A 23676-nucleotide genomic window follows, 5' to 3' on the forward strand; every position below is an offset into this window, starting at 1 on the left:
AGGCCCGAAGGGGACTGTCACGCCCCGAGCTACCCTCGAGACGCGGACACAGGACCTAGGACCACAAGTGATCCCAAGCTAACCTTGCTGGCATAATCTGAGCATACTATAATTAACATGAATTAAAATAACTGATGCGTAAACTAAAATCATAAATAAAGAAAAGATGGGGAATACCCATATACTATAATTGAGAGAGTTTAATACAAAAGATATTAACTCATACTAGGTTGAAACTAACTATGTCTGAAAGTAAGCTTCTAAACTGACTAGAAATGTTGGGACATACCCCAACTAGACCTAGCAAAACTGAAACTGAAAATTGAAAGCAGTAAGGATATCATGTCTCTGGTCCTCGGAGGATGAGGACTCACCACTACTAATCGGCTGAGTTAAAAATCGAAAAACGATCTAAGTGCAATCTGGATGCTGAGAGTCTGAACCTACATCACAAGAAGATGTAGCGCAAAAATATGCGACAGTACTGAAAGGTACCGAGCATGAGGATAAAGTATCGCTGAAATACATATATAACTGACCAAGCAAAAAGCAATGACATATATATGGATATGATAGAATGCCGAAAAATATTAAACATGACTATCTGTATACAATGACCAACTATGACATGCTGAAACTGAATATTAAACATGGTCAATGCAAATGGAGTCTGACTGGTTTGTGGGAGCTACTAATCACCTATAATAAAACCACACGAGCTGAATGTGGAGTCCGATGTATACGCCTCATCGGGAGGACCCAATATACCTTGCCAGAGGTATAAAGGCATGCTGGCGTGATCACTAATCTGTTGCCCATGGAAGGGACTTACAACCTACTTGGCTAGTAGTTCTGGGACTATTTGGGTACGTTAAACCCCAGTCCAACTCGGTATTATGCTAATACTAATGAATTTAGTAGTAAACTGATTATGACTAATTTTCTGTAATTGTTCTAGATAGCTCAAAACTAGACATGCAAACTGAACGCAACAATTTAAACTGACATTGATCCATAATATTATGGTATGTATAACTGATTTCTGATAAAGTTTGACCTAACACATGTAATTCAAGAACTAAAGAAATACATAGCTAGGGTTCTGACATTCATACGATAATATGAAGAAGACGGGACATGCTGATTTGGAACATTAAATCATAGCTAAAACGTGACATGCTGTTTGGACGCTAGAACATATAGTTAAAAACGTGATTTCTAAATCGAAACGTTTTTAAAACAGTCTCTTCATGAAAATCAGCTGTAACTTTAGAAACTACTAGGGTTCATTCATAATCATTGAAAAATGATCAATATTTGGATCATTCTAACATTTAAAACCCAAAATCAAGAAACGTTCAAGAACCTTAATTTCATTCATAGCATGAAATCAAGAATCGTCTGAATTCTAGGGATCTAACGGGCAAAAGGGACCCATTAATGAAATTCAACATACATGGTGATGAAATCTCCACAAAAAACTATCAACTAGGGTTGGACTTGACTTTTCCGGTGACTTTCTAGCGTTTTTCGGTGGCAGCTAGGGTTTAGCTAGGGTTTCGGCCGCCCCTATCTCTACTGTCTTCTTTTCTTTTGTTTTAGTTAATTAAATGACTTAGGTAAGTTCTAGTTAGGTCTCTAGGATTTTAAATGACTAACTTAATTTAGGAATTAAAAGAAGAGTGGGAAAAGACAAAAACACCCTTAACTTAAAAGCTGTCCAAATCCTAATGCAGATTGGGCACCTGCCAAATTTGAAAATTCTGCAAATTTTTCCTTCACGAATCTGGGGTGTTACAAGGACAATACCACTGGTGAACTGAATGTTACAAATGGTATCAACGCCACCCTTTTGTCAACCTTGTCAATGATGGGTCAAAGTTCAACTAAGTTTAGATAAATCCCTAAAAAGCTGAGGTAAACCTCAATACTGAGTCAAGATACATTTCATGCGATGGAAATTACCACAGTGAGGATGCTAAGTCCATAAAAGTGAGTGTATGTGACACCCTAGCTAATTAGGATAAGAGTCTCATATTAGCAAAACACAGAAGAAATACTAGATAAATAAGTAATTAAGCATTTACCTTCGTGTGTCCAAATTGGCGCCATCGCTTCCCTCATCTTGTATGTCACAGAGGCTACTCCACCTTGCCCCATTTAACTTCGTTCTTAATTATGTCTCTTTTAGTATTTTCACACATCCATTTGAACATCCTCATTTATGTTACATTCATATTCTGGACGTGGACGTTTTTGATTGGTCCAATACAACAATGTTGGTCTAACCACCACTCTATAGAATTTACCGTTAAGTCTTGGTGACACATTCTTATTGCATAGTACTTGAGCCTCCGTTTCACCCATCCCTCTCCAATACGATGTGCGTCGTCGTCATCATCAATCTTTCCATTTTCTTGAATTATGGACTCAAGATATTTTGAAGCTTTATCTCTTGCGGTATGACTTGGCCATCAATCTTTACATCCAACCTCCGCCTCATCCGTTACATCACTGAACTTGCACTCTAGTAACTTATTTTAGTTCTGCTTAACTTGAAAACCTTTAGGCGCTAAGACCTGTTTTCAAACTTCGAGCTTATTGTTAATTTCATCGCACATTCCTTCTACCAAGACTATGTCATCTTTAAGTAAACTATATCGTATATTTATTATTTTTTAATTGGTGTGTAAAGAGTTAAACAATAGTTAAAATGAAATTGGAGCGAGTATCACTTAGTCATAGTAAATCAATAATAATTTTCACCTCAATTTTATCTTTGACTATGCTAAACTAGAACCTCTATAAGTTTTTCCTAACTATGATAAATTAAACTAAAGGAGTGTTGTTTTTGAAAATTTTGGGAAACATGAATTCTCCAAATTAAAATGAACCAATACTAGACTTGTTGTTTACAACATTGGTGCATAGGAAAAAACAAAGTGAAGAAAATAAAAGCAAATTCAACTTGTCCAAATTGCTTATTAAATAGCCTCCACCTTCTTTCTTTAGTTAATATAGATATTATATAGTACTATCATGAATGATTTTATGTCAAATTAAGATCTTTGTTAATAGGGCTCTATATAGATAGGCACCTTACTCATTATAGCAAATTTATTCTATTACAAGGTTCCTATTAAGTACAAATTGAATATTCTTTTGCCCATTCTAGGCAACTTTAAAGGGAAGGGATTGCTTATTTTGGTGGTATAATCAACATGACCAAAAGACAAAGCTTGGAGAAAACAAATAAGTAAAGAGGAAGCATACAGAAAGTGAAGATCATTGGAGTAGCTTCAATGTTTTCTCCACCTTTTCTAGCCCATTTATACCTTTTTCTTACCCTTTTGTAAATAATAAAATATTAAATATGGCTTTGGAGTTGAGTTGAGTTGAGTCTTCAAGGAAAGAAGAAGATATTTTTCTCAATTAGTACGAAAAAAGAGATATTTAGTGACAATAGATTTTTCATAAAATTTAGCAGCAGTTGAACACTTGAACTAATGTTATTTCATCCAGAGTCGCTCAAGTCTTTCAGCGACATTTATATAGAGGATTGGTTATACATATTCATATTTATATTATTATTGCTAAATATAATATAACGATAATTATATTATTACCGTATAATCTTTTATTTGTTGTAGTGTATTCACTATAAAGTGGTTTTTATATGATTCTAAAATTAAAAAATAAAATAAAAGCAGAAGCTAATTAGACTACTGAAATTGATTAATTTCAGAAAATATCTAGGACCCATTTGGATTGATTTGTTTCAAAGTTTATGGAGGATTTGGAAGCAGTAAATTTGACTACTTATACATGGAAAATGTTTAAATAAGTGATTTTAAATCATCCGCAGAAAATGGTATATGAGAGTAATAGTTCTACATAAAATTTTGCAATAAATTAATAAATTTGACTAATTTTCTTTTCCTTAACTTGAAAGTTAAATTTCACCTACTTAATCCTATAATACTCATATGAAGTTTTATTAGAAGGATCAATATTCCGTTAATTTTTTTTTTTAGAAATTTCAAAATAAATATAAAACATTGTTTTTGCAAGAAAAGTAACTTAATGGCATTTGAAACAATTTCTATTTAAACATCTTCTTTTGTGAAATAAGGGATCGATCTGATTTTTTTTATAAAAAAAAAGAAGAAAAGAAGTCATTTTTCTTAGCAATTAATATAAATTATCGAAAGGTGCAAATGTGCCATTTATTTTAGAACCAAATTGTTAGAGGCTTAATAATCGGAATGACAATTCAATAGCGAAATCAGAAATTAATTTCATCAAGACAATTCATATGTATGCATAGAAAATAGTTATTGACATATATATAATAGTCTTTATATATAAATTTTTTTTTAATAAAAAGTGTTCAATTAACCACTATTCGATACGATCTATGTAGCTCCGCCACTGGTCAAATGCCTTTGCATGATAAAATTTACTTACATTATGTGTCAATGGGCGTGCATGTCTTTTCGCCGTCGCCTATGCTTTGGTTTCAAAACTACCAACTTTGTCTCTAATTTATTCGCAATTCATAGAATTTTATGAAAAAAAGGTAATTTAGTTTAATAAAACATATATAATAAGGAGCAAAATTTAATGATTCTAAATTTTTTATTTAGGTGTGTGTGGTAGGAAAGAAAAAAAATATTTTTTGAAAATATTATCTTAAGTGTATTTATATATAGTCTAGATAAATATTATGGAAGAGGTAGGGGTTTACTGAGCCGGATAGGTGAAGATGAGATGTGTTAGAGGGTGGGAAAGATATAATCAATATTGAATGTCACTTGTGAAACTTATTTTCCCTACTTTTCTTCGACAAGAAAGGTCATTTTCCTCTTCTTTTTTTTTTTTTAAGAAACTTATTTTCTCAGAGAAAATGTTTTTCAAAAATTTTGACCAACGAACATAGAAAATTTGAAAAACTTGCTGCTCTGTATCAAACACACCCTTAAAAATAAATATGTTTTTGTTTCTCATTTGTTGTCCAATGTCCACATTTGAACCAAACTAATTTGAATTCACGCATTGCATGATCCATTCTAGGGGTGACGCTCCCATTAATTGAATTTTTTTTATTTTTAAAACTTGAACCCAAAACCTCTGATTAAATAGAGAGGAAATTCAAACTATCCCACCTAAATTCATCTCGATTTACACATAACTTTTGCATGCAAAATTGAACCATTCAAATTTTCATTTGGATTCATGAACTCTTTAATTTTCCTTAATGGTACTGCTTTATATTTTCACTCTTCTTCTTTCTTTTTCCATTTTTCTCAGCCCCGTCCTTCAATATTATTAATTAAATTACAAGAGGAAGCAATCAAAAAGTGAAAAAAGTGGGGTCTAAACAATTTAAATAATTAATTAATTAAGTATTTTCTTTCTTGTTTTCCTCATCAGTCTCTCTCTTGTTTTTTCATAATATTATCACATTTACGTAAACCACAATTCACATCTCCTTCTTCTAATTGATTCTTTTTTTATGCATAAGCAAAGGAGTTAGTACTAATTATTAATATTGTGATTATTCCAACTAATATTGTTCTTTTTACTAACATAATAATCATTGCAACGTGTCAGAAAACAATAGCTCAAAGGGCCCATAAAATAAAAAGTGAAACACATGAATGATTTATTAATAGATTAAAAAAGGAGGAAAAAGAAGCTAAAGTGAATAGTGATTGCTTTTAAGTTCATTTTTTTGACCAATATACAATAATTGTATATTTGGATTTTCAAAGAGAGACAAATTAAATGGCGTTGTCACAATACAAAACTTTTCGTGCCACAATCAAAGATTTGACAAAATGTGAACAAATCTACAAAAAGCCCACTTTCTTTTCTTGATTCCACTTTTCCCTCTTATGAGAATGAGGAAAATGATGTGAAATCAAGAAGGTGGGTTTTAAATTAGAGTAAATTTTAGGTTTTGGCAAATATAAAAATCATATTTGTATGTTATAGTTTACATAATTGCGCTTCATAGCAAATTTTATGTTTGCTATGGAGCATCAGATTTGTATAAATCATAGGCAGACATTCGTTTGTATAAAAGCCCAGCGATTGTATATGTATATCAGTTAGATAATTGTATATATGTAACTACTATGTATATGTATCGATGATTGTGTTTGTATATCTACATAAAATTTGAATTTGTATATAATTGAATCGAAATAAAACATTTGTATATCAAATCTCTCTCTCGCTTTATACAACACAAATTATACATTGTAATTTGTATAATTTGTGTTTGTATAAAGCGAGAAAGAGAGAAAGGCAAAAGAGAACTGGTAGGAGAAGATCTGTATTTGTATCATTATAAGTGTATAGAACGAAAATATATGTAATTGTATATACAGTTTCATCTCGATTTATACAAACACAAGCGCAATTTATACAATGTGTTTGTATAAAGTGAGAGAGGTGGGGGAGTGGCGAGTGAGATCAGGGAGAGTGGCGAGCGATATTCTCTGGGGAGAGAGGCAAATGGCAAGTGTTTGCTACAAAATACAATTAAATGAACATGTGGTTATAACATTTAATTTGAATTAATAGTTTGCTATTTTATACAATTTTCCCAAAAGAAAATGATCTAACTAATATGAATGAGAGAGAGTATTACTTTCAATTTTCTTTACTTTTGGTCCAAAATATCATACAAATGCAAACAACTCTATAAAATATAAACTCAGATAAATCAAAGAAAATAGGGAAAATTGTATGAAATAGCAAACTATTAATTCAAATTAAATGCTATAGTCATAGTTTATTTTATTTGTAATTCGCAGCAAACATCTCATTTTTTTGCCATCTGGTTCGGTATACAATTAGCCATTTTCGGTATACAATTACCCATTCGGTATACAAATGTATAAAATGTGTTTGTGTTTGTATAAAGCGAGAGAAAAGTGTATATACAAATACAAATACATATATTTTCGTCCTATACACTTATAATTATACAAATACAGATCTTATTATACAAATTACAATGTATAAATAAGTTTATACAAAACTGAACAATTTGTATAAAATTGGATGTATCTAGCGAATTATACAAATCAAAAGCTCCATAGCAAACATAAAATTTGCTATGGAGTGCATTATGCAAACTATACCTATAACATACAAATATGATTTTTATGTTTGCTATATATAAAAGTTGCTCAAGAAAATAAGACAATATGGACCAAATCAAAAGCCTAATATGATCTATATATAATAAATCAAAACAAATAAAGACAACCGCCTAATGGTCATCCTCAGGGGCGGACCCACCCTTGGCCCAGGCGATATCCCTTAGCTGGAAAATTACATTGAATATAAACGTCAAATTTTGATTTAATAAATATATATATAAAAGTATTGACACATTTTGACACAAGTGAAAAGTTTATTCTAGTAGCTAAGGTGTTGCAAAAGTTCCTTAAAGTTGTGTGTTCACATCTTGTTAGCCTCATAATTCTTTTTTATTTTTTTACTATAACCATTGACACCCCTTTATTAGCTACGAACAAAATAGCGACGGACCAACGACAAAGTTCGTAACTAAACCCAGTGTTTTTTAAAACCACTACTAAAAAACCTACGGACTTTTTTTTCCCGCTAATTTACCACTAGACAGTGTCTAGTGGCCTTTTATTAAACATAAAAATTATCAATAGGGATAAGTGCAAGCAAGGGGGGGCTAAGCCTTACCTTACTAATCCTAATGAAGTGTTTACTACCTAACAAGTATGAAGAAAATAAGAGCTAGAAAGAACTAAGTTTTTTCTGATCACCACAGAGTTTTTCTAAATGATGAACTTTTTCTATATATGATATATGATGAACTTTTTCTAAATGAAGAACTTGGTAGCTAAATCCAGTGTTTTTCGTATCATATTCTTATCATATATGATGAACTCTTTCTAAATTAGTCTAAAAGTTGTATACTTTGCATTTCAAGATATTAAAATTACATTTTAAACAACAAGGTATGTAGACAATTTTTTGATAATGGACATGTCTAGCATCATATGAATTAAATTTGAGAACATACTTCTTACTTTGTATTGATATTTTACTAAATCAATGTGGTGGTCAATTTTTATCACCCTTTATAAATATGTATGTATGTATATATTTGAAATATATTTTTTTTAGTTTTTCATCCGATGTTGGTGTTCACATTGGAATCCTGACTAAATTCGAAACACACACTGTAAGGCCTATTCGGGGATGACGCTCCCAACAAGATTCTCCATACTCAGGACTCGAACCCGAGACCGTTTGTTAAGGGTGGAGCAGTTCCACCACCGCGCGCACCAAACCTCCTCCCCTATGATGGAAAAATGTTGGTGGACAATTCCCATTCAAAGATCATGTATTATACATGATCATTTGAATTCTTGAAAATTTATCACCACATTCCAAATCATATCATCTTTCTTTTATAAAAATATTATAATAATAATTATTATATTTTCTCTTATCTTTATGTACACGTGTGGATTTATATATTGTTGTTTTTGGTTATTCATTGAGTGGGGCTATGCCGGCAGGGGTATAGGGAAGATTATGTGAAGTGGAAGCAAATATATATCATAATATTAGACTTGGTTACAAAACAAACTTTCCATTTTAATTTCATGCACTTATAGAGTTGTATAAAAAAGATATACTAATTCTTATAATATACATATTTTAGTATCCCTTCAACTTTTAAACATTAACTTACTTGTGAAGAAATATGCATAGAGGAAAAAGACAATATCTGGAGTCAAAGACAAGAAGACCATCTATCCTTTTCCAAACCGTTTTCACCTAGACTTATCAACCAACACCACCCTACCCCCTTTACCCCCACCCCCTCAAAGGAAAATACATTGTACATTTGTACTCCAAACGAGTTTAATTGAATTTAGTATTTTTACGTAGTATATATTTTTCCAAGTTTTGATAAAATCTCAAATAAATTCCAAAATTTTGAACCATAATATTAGAAAAGTAGATAAATCAACGATAAAAAACATAAATATTGAACGATCAAATTTAAATTCTGAATCAGGTTTTACTCTCCCCACCCCACCTATGTTTCATTCCTTATACCCTCTCTATTCTCTTGATTCCCCATTTCTAAGCAAAGCCCCACAACCATCACTATCATCATGATCATGATTTTCATTCCATAGAAGTTTCACTCTCTCTCTTCCTCTTGTTTTTCTCATTTTTTTTTCAATTTAAAATATTTTTGATGTTGATGGTGCTCATCAATATAAAGTTAGTGACTTCTTTTTACATCAAAACAGTTGGGGAGACAAGAAAAAAAAATAGAGTGTCTAAAAACCAAAAGAAAGAAAGATTACAATGAGGAAGCCTGAGTTCTCCTCCTCCTCCTCTTCCTCCTCCGCAAAGAACAGTAACAACAACAATAATAACACGAACGTTAAGCTAAGAAAAGGGTTGTGGTCTCCAGAGGAAGATGAGAAGCTTATGCATTATATGCTAACAAATGGACAAGGGTGTTGGAGTGATGTAGCAAGAAATGCTGGATTACAAAGATGTGGAAAGAGTTGTAGACTCAGATGGATTAATTATTTGAGGCCAGATCTTAAGAGAGGTGCATTTTCACCTCAAGAAGAAGAACATATTATACATTTACATTCCATTCTTGGTAACAGGTTTGTCTCTCTCTCTTCTTTCGAGTCAGAATTTTCGTTAAGAAAATACAAAGTATAAAGAAATGTTAACACAACATAAAAAAAAGTCATGAGATATGTGTTGTGATGTGTATATATGTGCATGTAGGTTAGTAGTATTCTTTTGAAAGGGTTTTAAATTTTATATATATCGATGATATAAAAAATATTTATATAATTAGATAATTTATTTGATAATTGCAGGTAAATTTCTTGATAATATTAATTGACCATTTGATAAAAATGGTTAACTAACATTTCATTACTAGGTAAATTTAGTATAATTATAGTGAAAAAGATGTATATAACTTAAATCTTTTTTTTTTTTTTTGGTTGAGTTCAACTTGTGTACTCTCATCAGGAGTGTAAAAGAATTTAAAGTTTTATATATTATTAAAATGTAAATAATATTTCACACTATTCGATCAATTAAAAAATATTTACAAGTAAGCTTCTTTAGAATATGAAATTTAATATTTTGAAAATGTAATATATTACCTGCTAAAACAGGTAAAAATAATGTGATGATGTTGTTATTAGCATTATTAGTGTATTTGAATTAAGTATATGTAGTTGTCCACTCAGAAAAAAAATGAAATTAGCAACTTGAAAATAAAACAGGTCACTTGCAACTATAATAAATTGAAATATGTATTGATGGTGTTAAAAATATTTAGGCAATTAGTATATATAAATTAAATCAATCTTTTTTTAGCGGATAATTTCTTCGATATTCTATATGCAAAAGCAAAATCATAATTTTGAAATATCATAATAAATTTGAAAATTTTAGATGAAAATTGTATTTTGAGTGAATACCTTGAAGATTAAAAAAAGGTATATCTCCAATATCTACCTTCATAAACTACTAGTCTATCTACATGAAATAAATAGGGACATATATAATTCCTACGATAAAAATACCTAATACATAAAAGAAATCATTTTTGTCATGGATTTTAAGGAATTATTACATTATAAATATTATACTTTAATTTGTTATAACTACATATATGTAAAAAAATGAATTAAGGAAACAATTAGTAGTATCTCTAAATGTTAGTAATTAATTAGTAGTTAGTTATATTAAGGGGACAACACAGTGAAATTACAGGTAATTTTCAATGGCTAACATGATAAAGCTAATTATGATGTTATTGACTTCAACAACTTACATGATTTATTAACATGCATATCTTCACTTATACGTTTTCAAATTCAATGAATTAATTAACAATATTCACCAAATTAAATTACGAGAAATCAACCCAAGCTGAATTGATATTTTATATGATAACTGAACTAATAGTTATCATCTAAAAAACGTCATATTTCTTCTTAATTTCGATTTTCTTCAACAAAAAATATGATTTTTTTAAAGAGAATTAATAACTATTGGACAAAAAAAAAACCTATTAAATTGGTGAATACACATTTTTTTGTTTCCACAATAAAGGTTGGGAAAAACTCATATAAATATATACAACGAATGGGATGGCTTGGAGAAATTTTTTACAACTCAAAATATATTACTTATTATCTATTTTAAATTAATAATGTGTTATTTTTTGTGTGCATTATCTGTATATATAAATTAAACTCTTCTATTATAGATAAAATAAAATCCAAATTATAATATTAACAAGCAAGAGATCACATTAATTAAGTGCACTTAGTTCTTCTTAGTCAAAAGGGCAAAGTTGAATATAATATTGATCAAGTAAATTAATATATAACATAATTGTCTTAGAGTTGAAAATGCTCTTCTTATTCCCCGATCTTCATTTTTACAAGAATATTTTTTTTCCAAGCAGATCATCATATTATATAAGCATGTTTTACATGACTTTCACATTCTCCCAATTTGACCAAGGAATTTGTACATTATATTTTATACATAAATAGTGTATATATTTTTGTACATGGCTATTGACCTATAAATATTGACTCTTAATTTATTTTTTACTCCAAAGGTGGTCTCAAATAGCTTCACGTTTGCCTGGACGTACTGATAATGAAATCAAGAATTTTTGGAATTCGACATTGAAAAAGAGGCTAAAGAACTCATCATCATCCTCTACACCATCACCAAATGCAAGTGATTCATCCTCAGATCATCCCTCCAAAGAACTCAACATGGGAGTCACTCAACAAGGATTCATGCCAATGCTCAAACATAACCTAATGTCCATGTACATGGACTCAACCTCGCCTTCTTCCTCGTCTATAGCCCTAAACACCATAAATATTGATCCTTTGCCTACCCTCGAGCACACCTTAATAAACATACCTAATGGATTCAACGCGCCCTCATACTTGAGTACTACACAACCATGCATGGTGCAAGGAGGGAATATTGTGAGTACTAATGGTGGTAGTCTCTTTTATGGGAATAATCATGGGATATTTGGAGGAAATCTTAGTATGGAAGGTCATGAGCTATATGTTCCACCATTGGAGAATGTAAGTATTGAGTATCAAAATGTTCAAAATGGGAATTTTAGTCATCATCAAAACAACAATAACCATAACAACATGACCAACTTGATCAACACTGGCCATAATTTCAATACTTGTAGTAATATCAAAGTAGAAAATTTTGGAGGGATAGGGAATTATTGGGAAGGAGATGATGTAAAAGTGGGAGAGTGGGACTTGGAGGAATTGATGAAGGATGTTTCACCTTTCCCTTTTCTTGATTTCCAAGTTGAATAACCCTACAACAACATTTAATATCCCTATGGAGATCAAGACCTTTTTTTTTCTTCCTTTTTCAACATTAGGCCACATGTTTTCAATCCTATACATATAGTTCATATATAAATTTGGACATGAAATAGAAGATGAGAGGGTAAAGAATCTCACAAAAATAAGGATAATTTCCAAGTAGATATATATATTTTTTATATTTTAGGATATTTTTCATGTACTTTAAATGATGTAATTGGAAAAAGGGTAATTTGGTCATTTGTACTTCATTTAGGTGTTTGTAATAATCACAATATGACATACTCTTGCAGAGATATGTATAGTCAGTCACATGTTATAATGTAGAAATTAGTGATTGTCTATTAGTCTTATTGTGTACAAAATCATTGAACATGTAATCAAATATGTTTTTAATTAGTGGATTGAACAAGTCTTATAGACAAATAATTATCTCTATGTCTTTCTATTCATGCTTGAAAAATGATCCTATCGGTTTCCTACTTTTAATGGACATTTTTATAAGTCATCCTCGTGTATCATACTTTCTTCTCCGTTCATTTTTACTTGTTCAGGACTTTACACATCCTTTAAAAAATAATTTGAGAATAAGTAATTAATTTTGTGGGGAAAAATGAAAAAATAAATATTTCTCTTGATATGTTAAGAGTAACAATTAACCATGAAAATTATATTTTTAATATTATGAACAAGTAAAATAAACCGAGGGAGTATTTGTTTGTTTGTCTATGTGTGTGCTTGCATGCTTTGAGTATATTATTACGACTAATCAAGGGTTATTATGAATACTCCCTCGTTCACTTTTATTTATTCAGTAAAAATACATTTTCATTTTTGCTTGTCATTTATCAAGAAAAGACTTCATTTTTACCTTCAATATTATTAATTACTTATTCCCCAGATTATTTCTGAAGACAGACTATACATCAATTAATATCGATATTATGGCAACATACTCATAGTGATCATTATTTCTTAAAGAACATATAAAATTTAAAGTGGACACATAAAAATGAACGGAGAGAATATTAATCAAGGATTATGGATATGACACGCTAGTAATCTTCCCCTTAAATGGAGTTTAATCTCTAAAGTATTTATAAGTCCACTTGGAATATGAAGTTTCCCCATAAGAGAGTGAAAAGTCAGCTTGGCTCTAATTGTCATTAGGACTTTGTAATCATAACATTAATTACTACTTAACCTTAATGGTTGAATTCAAAGAATAATGATAGCTTTATTAACTTTTCCACTCTCACATCTAAAGGTTGCAACACAGTCATTTTCGATAGGGAAGTTAATCAGTGCAAAATGAAATTATGGCCAGGGTAATAAAAAAACTTATCATAAATAAGTAAAAATATGAATTGCAATGGAATGGTTAGAATTTTGGGATTTTGTATTAGAGTTCTTTGGGATGACAAAAATCAATATATATAGGAGTGTTGCTTCTAGAAATAAGTCTTATAATATATTAATCTGAATTTAATCGGATCTTAATTTTTATAGTCTTCTAGTCTTTTAATTTTTGTTACTATCTATTATTCTTTTTAATACTTCAATTATTTATTATTTTATTATAGTTACAGTTCATTTCTTTTCAACATAATTTGTCAGACTTTCTTTATTTTTTTCCTATAACTTATTTTTTTCAAACTACTTTAAAATATCTTTTGTTGAGTCGGGGTCTATAGGAAACAACCTCTAGCTCTATCTCCCAAGGCAGAGGTAAGATCTGCGTACACTCTATTCCTTGCAGGTCCCACTTATAGGATTTCACTGGATTATTTTTATTGCAACTCCTTTTCCATGCATGTTGGGTTGCAGGTGAGCACTACAACAAAAGAGATATTTAGTGACAATAATTTTTTCTTTTAACTATAATTTTTGTTTGCATAAAAATATTTAGCGACAATTAAGTTAAATGTCATTGCATCCAGAGTCACTAAAGTCTTTAATAACATTTATATAGAATGTTGATTATAAACACACATATTTAGACAAGAGAGAGTTGTTCGGATGGTAAGCACCCTTCACTTTCAATTTTAAGGTTGTGAGTTCGAATTACCAAGAGAGCAAACGTGGAAGCTTCTAGGGAAAGGGGTTAAAAAACACACATATTTATTAGGTATGATACATAAATATGTCATTTAACTTGACCTCATTTCACATTTATGTCTTTCAACTTTGAGTGTGCACAAGTAGACACTTAGCTTAAACATGTATAAAATTGAACAAGTAAACACATGAGTCCTATGTTAGTCGGAAAATTATGTTGTATATACATATATATGTTAAATTCTACATTTAACAGATATATATATATATATATAAAGTTGGATATCCTTGACAAAAGTTATACATTTGGCGTGTGTTCATTTGAATGAAGAAGTTCCGGTTCAAACCTCAAATAGCATAATATTTTTTTTGTTTTATTTTGACAGTCGCACACTATTATTCTTGGACACTCTTAGTAAAAATGTTGGCTCCGCCACTGGCCAAGTAGGACATGTGTGTCTATTTATTCAATTTTCTACAAGTTTAAGTGTCTACTTATGCAAATTAACTTAAAGTTGAAAGACATAAAAATGAAATGAGGCCAAATTAAAAAGTATATTTATATATTATGCTTATTTATTATTACCACTAAAGGTCTAAGATGGATTATTTTTTTTGTCAGTTTAGGTTAGGAGACAAAGTGATTTGTGTATAGTTAAAAGCTAATTAATTAGCTACAGGATTAAAATAAGTGCTTCCCTAAATCATTTCACCTCAAGATTTATGACATTCCATAACTAACTAATGTGACTTTAATATAGGTATTTGTCTGGAAGATTGTTTGATTACGTAAATTGTGCATTGCAATGAGGTCAGCTTTAATTCCATAACTATCAAAACTTTTTATTCACTTTTTTTTTATTTTTAGATATGTGGGAATTGTTAAATAAAATCAATATAAATTATTATAAAAGAAAATAATTATCTTTGAATATCATTCAATGGCTACTTTATATTATAAAATGTTGGGAAGTTTTCAATTCTTTAGACCCTCTTCATAGCCACTAAACCTTCTTTAATGTTAGTCATTAACCTTTCGTAACATATATATGACACATGATTTTGAATATTAATTTGTCAACAATATTATTTGACTATAAAGTTGAGATTATTCTTCCTATACATATATATGAGCACATTGTTTTCTCTGAGAGATACTTGAAAAAGAAATATTCTTCATACTTTTTGAGTTGTTGGATTTTTCATCAATCGAAATTTTTTGTTAAATTTTGACTTTTAATTTTATACTAGAATAATTTACTGAATTCTGAAAATTACGCCTACAATATTAATGAAATATTCTGACGGATATGAGTGTCTTTGATATGCTGCTACGAGAGTATTCATGATGTTTAATTTTTTTAACACTTTTAATTTGGAAGTTTCTCACATATGATATAGTATATATGATATTGTCATGAGATTATAATATAAAACTCATAAATTTTGAATTTTGAATCAATATCTGATAATAAAAAATTGTAAGCCGACCAATCACCATTTTCTCCCCATTTCTTTCTCACTCCCCAAAAGGGAAAAAAAGATATTGAATTTATTTAATTGTAACAGTCCAAGTTACAAAATTAGTAGTATTTGTTACCTTGTTGTTGTTTTTTTGAGAATTTTGTTACCTTGTTGTAACTAATAAGTTTTATGTTTTTGTCAACAAAATTTATTCACTACAATAATTAAGTTTAGTTTCCTTAAGAAGTATTAATCCACCTGAAGTGTGTATTTCAAATGACAAGTCCAAGACATCAGTTTCAGAGAAAAGGAAATAAAAAACGGGAGAATCATATTTTTATTTTAACTACTCTTAGGTTAGAGGATTTGACGAACCACTTCAAAAAAAAAGATTCTCGAAAAAATCATTTTCACCAAACAAAGAATTAAATTAAAAAGTCATATGCACGCATGGTACATCGATCTCTCATCTCTTGAGCAGCTTTTGGTTTCATTTTCACTGATTGATTTTTATATTATATAAGTGTATTTTAACTTGTTTAGGTTAGTAACTTTCATTTTTATCGAAAAAAGGTCACGTATTATTTATAATTTTTTAGGTAATTTGATAGTGTAGATATATATTATTATTTTTACATCAAAGTTATATATATTTCACATGATTAGAAATCCAAATTAATTGTATTACTACCAATCAAATAATTAATTGAAAATGCATACACAATAGACATGTTTCTCATGTAGCTTTCACTTTCACTGATTTTTAACAATTTCCCAACTTGCAATTCACTCAAAAAGTTTATAAATATTTCACATATATCAAAAATATTCAAATTAATTTTATTACCTACCAATCAAAGAATAAATGAAAATGCATGCACAATAGTACACGTTTCTCATGTAGTTATTACCTACCAATCAAACAGATTCTTTATTTAAGTCTTAAGTAATATGTTCATTTTCTTTTATTTTGGCAATTTAAGTTACAACATTACCTTGTTTTTAATTGTTTATATGTTACAATGTCTTTTTCACTAGAAATATGTTTGTTCATTTATATTAGATGATAGTTCTTTTTTTCTATATGCAATTTTAGTTTAATAGTTTGACATTGCATTATTTTAAATTTAAGAATTTATAAAGATGCACAATAACTATCCCATCAAATGGTACTGCATAGATATAAAAGGATTTTATTTGACTTTTAGCTAATTGTTAAGAATTAAGGATGCACAATAACTATTACAGAGAACTAATAATTACATAAACTAATAACAGTGTATGCATATCTTATATCTCTACGGAGAGAGGTTGTTTTCGAAAGACTCTCGATTTAAGTGCAACAAATCAAAATATATATTCAAAAGAAATACGACAGTGAAGAAAACATGTCAATTAATAAAGAAGGCATTATAGAGCATTCAGAGAAAAGAAACAGTAAGAACAACGAGATAAGGTGATAACTGAAAAGAAAATATTTGTATAAGACTAATACTACAATGGACAGTGCTCCTGTGCTCCCACCAAGCTTAAATTCGTCGAAAAGCGAGTCTAAGCTCAACTACCTACTAATCTTCTACCTTAATTCACTACCCCCCTTCATACCCTCCTATCTAAGGTTATGTCTTCGATAATTAAGTTGAAGTTGTGTCATGTCTTGTCGAATCACATTTCCCCAATACAATTATTAGCCTACCTCTACATCTCCTCACACCTACTAATCCAATCTCTCACACCTCGTTATTGGTGCATGTATCTCCTCTTTACATGTCTAAATCATCTTAGTCTCACTTTCCTCATCTTGTCTACCACAGAGGTCACCCCTAACTTATTTCAGATATCCTTATTCCTAATTCTATCTCTACTAGTATGCCCACACATCCATCTCATCATCTTCATTTCTGCGACATGCATCTTCTGAACAAGGGCTTTCTTGATTGACCAATGGTACTCCAGCCCATAGATACAACAAAATTGGTGTAATCCCACTTTGTAGAACTTACTTACCTTTAAGCTCTAGTAATTTTTTTTTTTAGCACACAAGACTTAAGAAGTGAGCCTCTATTTCGTCAACATTTTTCATATGTGCAATTTTTAGTTTAACAGTTTGCCACTGCATTATTTTACAGTTAAGAATTAAAAATGCACAATAAATATGAAAGAAAATTGATTTTCTACTTTTTTTAAAAAAAAGCCTTGGAGAATTGAAGGTACGTCTCTATTTGTTGAGTTGTACGTTCACAAACATGCTGTAATTATACACCTCTTGTAAAGAGTCCCAATAAATACCTTCCCTTAGTTATTCACAATTGGTGTACATCAAACACTATTAGTAACGAAGATTTTTCTCATCGTGAATCAGTGGGATATGTGTGTTAAGTTAAAGAATATTATTTACTCATTTTTCATCGAACCAACTCAGGAAAATACATGAATATCATAAACAAATTCTCACTGAAATAGTGGAAAACTTTCTAATTTTACTATATGATAAAATTAGTATTTTTTTTTCTTTTTTTCACCAATATTACAATCAAAATATTTATAGAAATAACCACTAAACATGTTTCAAGTGAAAATTTTAGTGAAAAACTAATAATTTTTCAATAATGTCTCTCAAACAATCGAATTTTGTAACTAATACAACAACAAAATTTCACAATTCATCAATGCAAAATCTCATCAAAACTTTCAATTTTGAAATCACAACTAAATTTGAATCTAAAACTATAATGATCATTTTGAAAAACCTAGACGAAGCTATATCAAAAAAATTAAGCAATATTGGAAGAGATTTTTATTAGGTTGGAGTCAAAATTTCAAACATAAACTATGTAACATGTGTATATCGGAAGGGATTTAAGTCCAAACTATATCGTGTATATATTTTTTTTAGAATTGAACTAATATTATAGGTTGATAACCATACTTCAAAAGGATTTAATAGTGCACTTAATTGAATATTGAGTTATTTATCCAAAAAAAAAGAGAATACAAATCAATTCACACTTAATACATTCTTTTTCAACCTTTTCAGTGGTGTAACCATGTTTTATAAATCTTAAATCCACCTCTGGTCATATATCATGCATATTACATAAGTTTTTTGTGAATATATATAGATATACATTGAGTAAATTTTAGGTTTAGCAAACATAAAAATCATATTTATATGCTATAGCTATAGTTTGCATAATTGCGCTCCATAGCAAACTTTATGTTTGCAATGGAGCATCAGATTATATAACTCGCTGGCAGGAGCATTCGTTTTGTATAATTTTGTTGGCAGGCCTCTCGTTTGTATAAAAGCGCAGCAATTGTATATGCATATAGGTTAGATAATTGTATATATGTAACTACTATGTATATGTATCAATGATTGCGTTTGTATATCTGCATAAAATTTGAATTTGTATACAATTGAATCGAAATAAAATGTTTGTATATCAAATCTCTCTCTCTCGCTTTATACAACACAAATTATACATTGTAATTTGTATAATTTGTGTTTGTATAAAGCGAGAAACAGAGAAAGACAAAACAGAACTCCGCAGGGGAAGATCTATATTTGTATAATTATAAGTGTATAGGACGAAAATATATGTATCTGTGTTTTTATATACAGTTTTCTCTCGCTTTATACAAATACAAACGCATTCTATACATTTGTGTTTGTATAAAGTGAGATAGGTGAGGGAGAGACTGCCAGCAAGAAACGAGAGTGGCGAGCGAGAATTTCAGGGAGAGAGGCGAATGGCAACAGTTTGCTACAGATTACAATTAAATCAAACTGTGGTTATAGCATTTAATTTGAATTAATAATTTGTTATAATATATAATTTTCCCTACATTATATACAGGAGACAAACGTATATTGGATAATATATACTAATATACATGATGTATGCATGGGGAATATATGGATGAAGTCTTCAAACTCGACTTTTCAATCTAAACAATCGTCTCAAATCAATTCTAGACACTTCTAAAATTATATATTCGAGCTCATATTTTCATGAAAAATCAATATGATCCAATCAAAATAAATTGCAATTACTCAAATAAAAAAATTCAACTAACGTTTCAATGATATTTTGATGTTTTTCTTCAAACTCAAACAATATACTACGTCATATTCATATTTTTAAGTTCCAGATTTTCACAATTATGAGTTGTTTTTTTTTGGGTAATCAAACAATATATAAAAAAAATAAAATTAGTGTTTAACATAAGCGTTAGGTGAGGTGTTTCATTATCTAGCATATAAAAAATATACATTAGAATTGACGAAAATAATGAATATTGTAATATTAATAGAAAAATGTATACGTCTATATAAACATGGTAACTTTTGCACAACTTTACAAAAAAAAAAATATTATCGAAAAGTGAGGCGTATAGATACATTAACATGACTATGAAGGAATATACTTAATTAGGGTTATATAAATGATACTCTACTTCCTAAAACAACAAATATAAATAGATTAGTTTTTTTTTAAATAGCGTCTCCGGAACAATATATACATTTAAGTGATATTAAAAGAATTTTTACTATCATAAAAAAAATTAAAATTGAACGGGTTATTTATAGTTGGGCTCATTTTTTACTCCCGTAGAGAAGTGTCAGGAAAAAATTCTAACATATTATAAAAGAAAATAATTATCTTTTAATATATCATTCAATGGCTACTTTATTAATTACATTTTAATGTTGGAAGTTTTCAATTCTTTATACCCTCTTCATAGCCACTAAACTTCGTTATTAGTCATTAACCTTTGTAACCTATGACAATTAATTAATTTGTCATTATTATTTTACTATAAAGTTGAGATTATTCTTCTTACACTAGAAGGATTTGTTGAAGCGTAAGGGATACACCTATTTTTTGGATGAAATATTCTTAAGGACAATATATAACTTGACATGCCTCAAGCTACGAGAGTTTTCGTAATTTTGAATATTTTTAACACTTTTAATTTGAAAGCTTTTCACATATAATATAATATATAATCACTACAAAAAAAAGAGTCAATTATCGGGAGTTAAAATTACAAAGAGCAAGGTTTAGAACCCCCAGAAGGGGTTCCAAGAACTCCCACTGTTAGGTCTGTGGCTATTAAGTTGTGGGAGTTTGTAAGCAACCCCCGCAACAGACAAATAGCGGGGTTTATAACCTCAACAATTAATTTTTTGTACTTCATTTTGTGGGGTTATAACCTCCGCAACACTTTTGATGAAATTTTAATATTCAATTTGCATTGTAGTTTATATAAAACTAAGCTACAACTACTCTTCAAGCTAATTTTGTAGTAATTAAACCAATACATTCATAATTAAATTAATAAAGTATTTCATGGAATAAAAGGTATAAAGAATTAACTAAATCATGAAAACTTAACAGTAACTAGAAAAATTCACCCATCCAATGGTCCAACTACTGCAACTTTGCAATTTTCAGCCTTGTAGATATGTTCTTGTCATAAGCAGAGATGAGAGCTTCTCTAACAGATTGAAGAATTTAGATTGAGATTTACTGATGAAATAGTAGGACTGAGTGGATGATCTCTTTTTACTCTACTTACTTAAAGGTATTGAATAATTACCATCCGTGCCTCTCCCGCCGGTAAAACACATGAAAATCAAAACCAAATGCTAACTATACAAGAAACACATATTCACTAGAAATATATATATATATATATATATATATGTTTGTTTGTTGGGATAAGGGTCTGAAAAATACACTAACTTTGGTCGGATTTGCTGTTGCGATACTAAACTTTCATGAGAACTTATTACCTCCCTAGACTATTTAATATCATATTTTTTACCCCCTGAACTATTTAATAGTGTATTTTAAAGGTATATATGTGCCCACGTGGACACATTATTATTTATAATTTTACATTAATTTTTATGTCCACGTGGACAAATATATATGTTTAAAATATGGTATTAAATAGTCTAGGGAGGTAATAGGTCCTCATGAAAGTTTAGCATCGCAACAACAAATCCGATCAAAATTAGAGTATTTTTCAAACTCTTATCCCTTGTTTGTTCATTTATATAATTAGATGATAGTTCTTGTTTTCTATATGCAATCTTTAGTTTAATAGGTTGACATTGCATTATTTTAAATTTAAGAATTTATAAAGATGACAATAACTATCCCATCAAATGGTACTGCATATATATATAAAAGATTATATTTGACTTTTAGCTAATTGTTAAGAATTAAGGATGCACAATAACTATTGCATAATAACAACATAAACTAATAATAGTCTATGCATATCTTATATCTCCATGGAATGAGAGAGGTTGTTTTTGAAAGACTCTCGATTTAAGTGCAGCAAATCAAAATATATATTCAAAAGAAATTAATACGACAGTGAAGAAAACATGTCAATTAATAAAGAAGGCATTATAGAGCATACAGAGAAAAGAAATACTCCCTCCGTCCCATTTTATGTGGCAACATTTGACCGGGCACGGAGTTTAAGAAATAAATAAAGACTTTGAAATGTTTACCAAATTGCCCTTTAAAAAGTAGACTCTTTTTTCTCTCTCCTCAGAAATGTATTGGAGTATTATTTTAAGATTAAGTGGGACCAACAAGGATAAAAGAGAAATTGTACCTTTACAAACTTACCATATATGGAAATGTGACATTCTTTTTTGGACTGACCAAAAAGGAAATGTTGCCACATAAAATGGGACAGAGGGAGTAGTAATTAGAACAACGAGATAAGGTGATAACTGAAAAGAAAATATATGTATAAGATCATTAATACTACAATGGACAGTGCTCATGTGCTCCCACCAAGCTTAAATTCGTCGAAAAGTAAGCTACCCCATACCCTCCTATCTAAGGTTATGTCCTTGATAATTAAGCTGGAGTTGTGTCATGTCCTGTCGAATCACATTTTCCCAATACAATTATTAGCACACCTCTACATCTCCTCACACCTACTAGTCCAATCTCTCATACCTCGTTATTGGTGCATGCATCTCCTCTTCACATGTCTAAATCATCTTAGTCTCACTTTCCACATCTTGTCTACCACAAAAGTCATCCCCAACTTATTTCGGATATCCTTATTCCTAATTCTATCTCTACTAGTACGCCCACACATGCATCCATCTCATCATCTTCATTTCTGCGACATGCATCTTCTGAATAGGGCTTTCTTGATTGACCAATGGTACTCCAGCACATAGATACAACAAAGTTGGTGTAATCCCACTTTGTTAGAACTTACTTACCTTTAAGCTCTAGTAATATTTTTTTTAGCACACAAGACTTAAGAAGCGATCCTCTATTTCATCCACCTTTTTCATATGTGCAATTTTTAGTTTAACAGTTTGCCATTGGATTATTTTACAGTTAAGAATTTAAAATGCACAATAACTATGAAAGAAAATTGATTTTCCTTTTTTTTTTAAAAAAAAAAAAAACTTGGATAATTGTTGAGTTATACGTTTACAAGCATGGTGTAATTATACACCTCTTGTATAGAGTCCCAATAAATACCTTCCCGTAGTTATTCACAATTGGTGTACATCAAACACTATTAGTAACGAAGATTTTTCTTATCGTGAATAAGTGGGATATGTGTGTTAAGTTAAAGAACATTATTTGTCACTCATTTTTCGTCGAATCAACTCACTTCGAAAATACATGAATATTAGAAACAAATTCTCACT

At 29.8% G+C, this 23676-nt stretch overlaps 1 protein-coding gene across 1 annotated transcript; it reads left to right on the forward strand.

Moving 5' to 3' along the window:
* The first annotated feature begins 9350 nt into the window (after positions 1 to 9350).
* LOC125844068 (transcription factor MYB83-like) lies at positions 9351 to 12721 on the forward strand. The gene is made up of 2 exons (XM_049523309.1): positions 9351 to 9698; positions 11690 to 12721. Exons 1-2 carry the CDS (start codon positions 9385 to 9387, stop codon positions 12429 to 12431), a joined length of 1056 nt encoding a protein of 351 aa, XP_049379266.1. The 5' UTR covers positions 9351 to 9384; the 3' UTR covers positions 12432 to 12721.
* Positions 12722 to 23676: the final 10955 nt, after the last annotated feature.

This window comes from Solanum stenotomum, chromosome 11 (assembly GCF_019186545.1).
Source record: "Solanum stenotomum isolate F172 chromosome 11, ASM1918654v1, whole genome shotgun sequence".
Lineage (NCBI taxonomy): Eukaryota > Viridiplantae > Streptophyta > Magnoliopsida > Solanales > Solanaceae > Solanum > Solanum stenotomum.

Bases quoted from the DNA above. Each gene is read 5' to 3' on its own strand.
- LOC125844068 (XM_049523309.1), top strand. From the start codon at position 9,385: ATGAGGAAGCCTGAGTTCTCCTCCTCCTCCTCTTCCTCCTCCGCAAAG. The intron at 9,699-11,689 runs GTTTGTCTCTCT...TTTACTCCAAAG, and splicing joins CATTCCATTCTTGGTAACAG to GTGGTCTCAAATAGCTTCAC.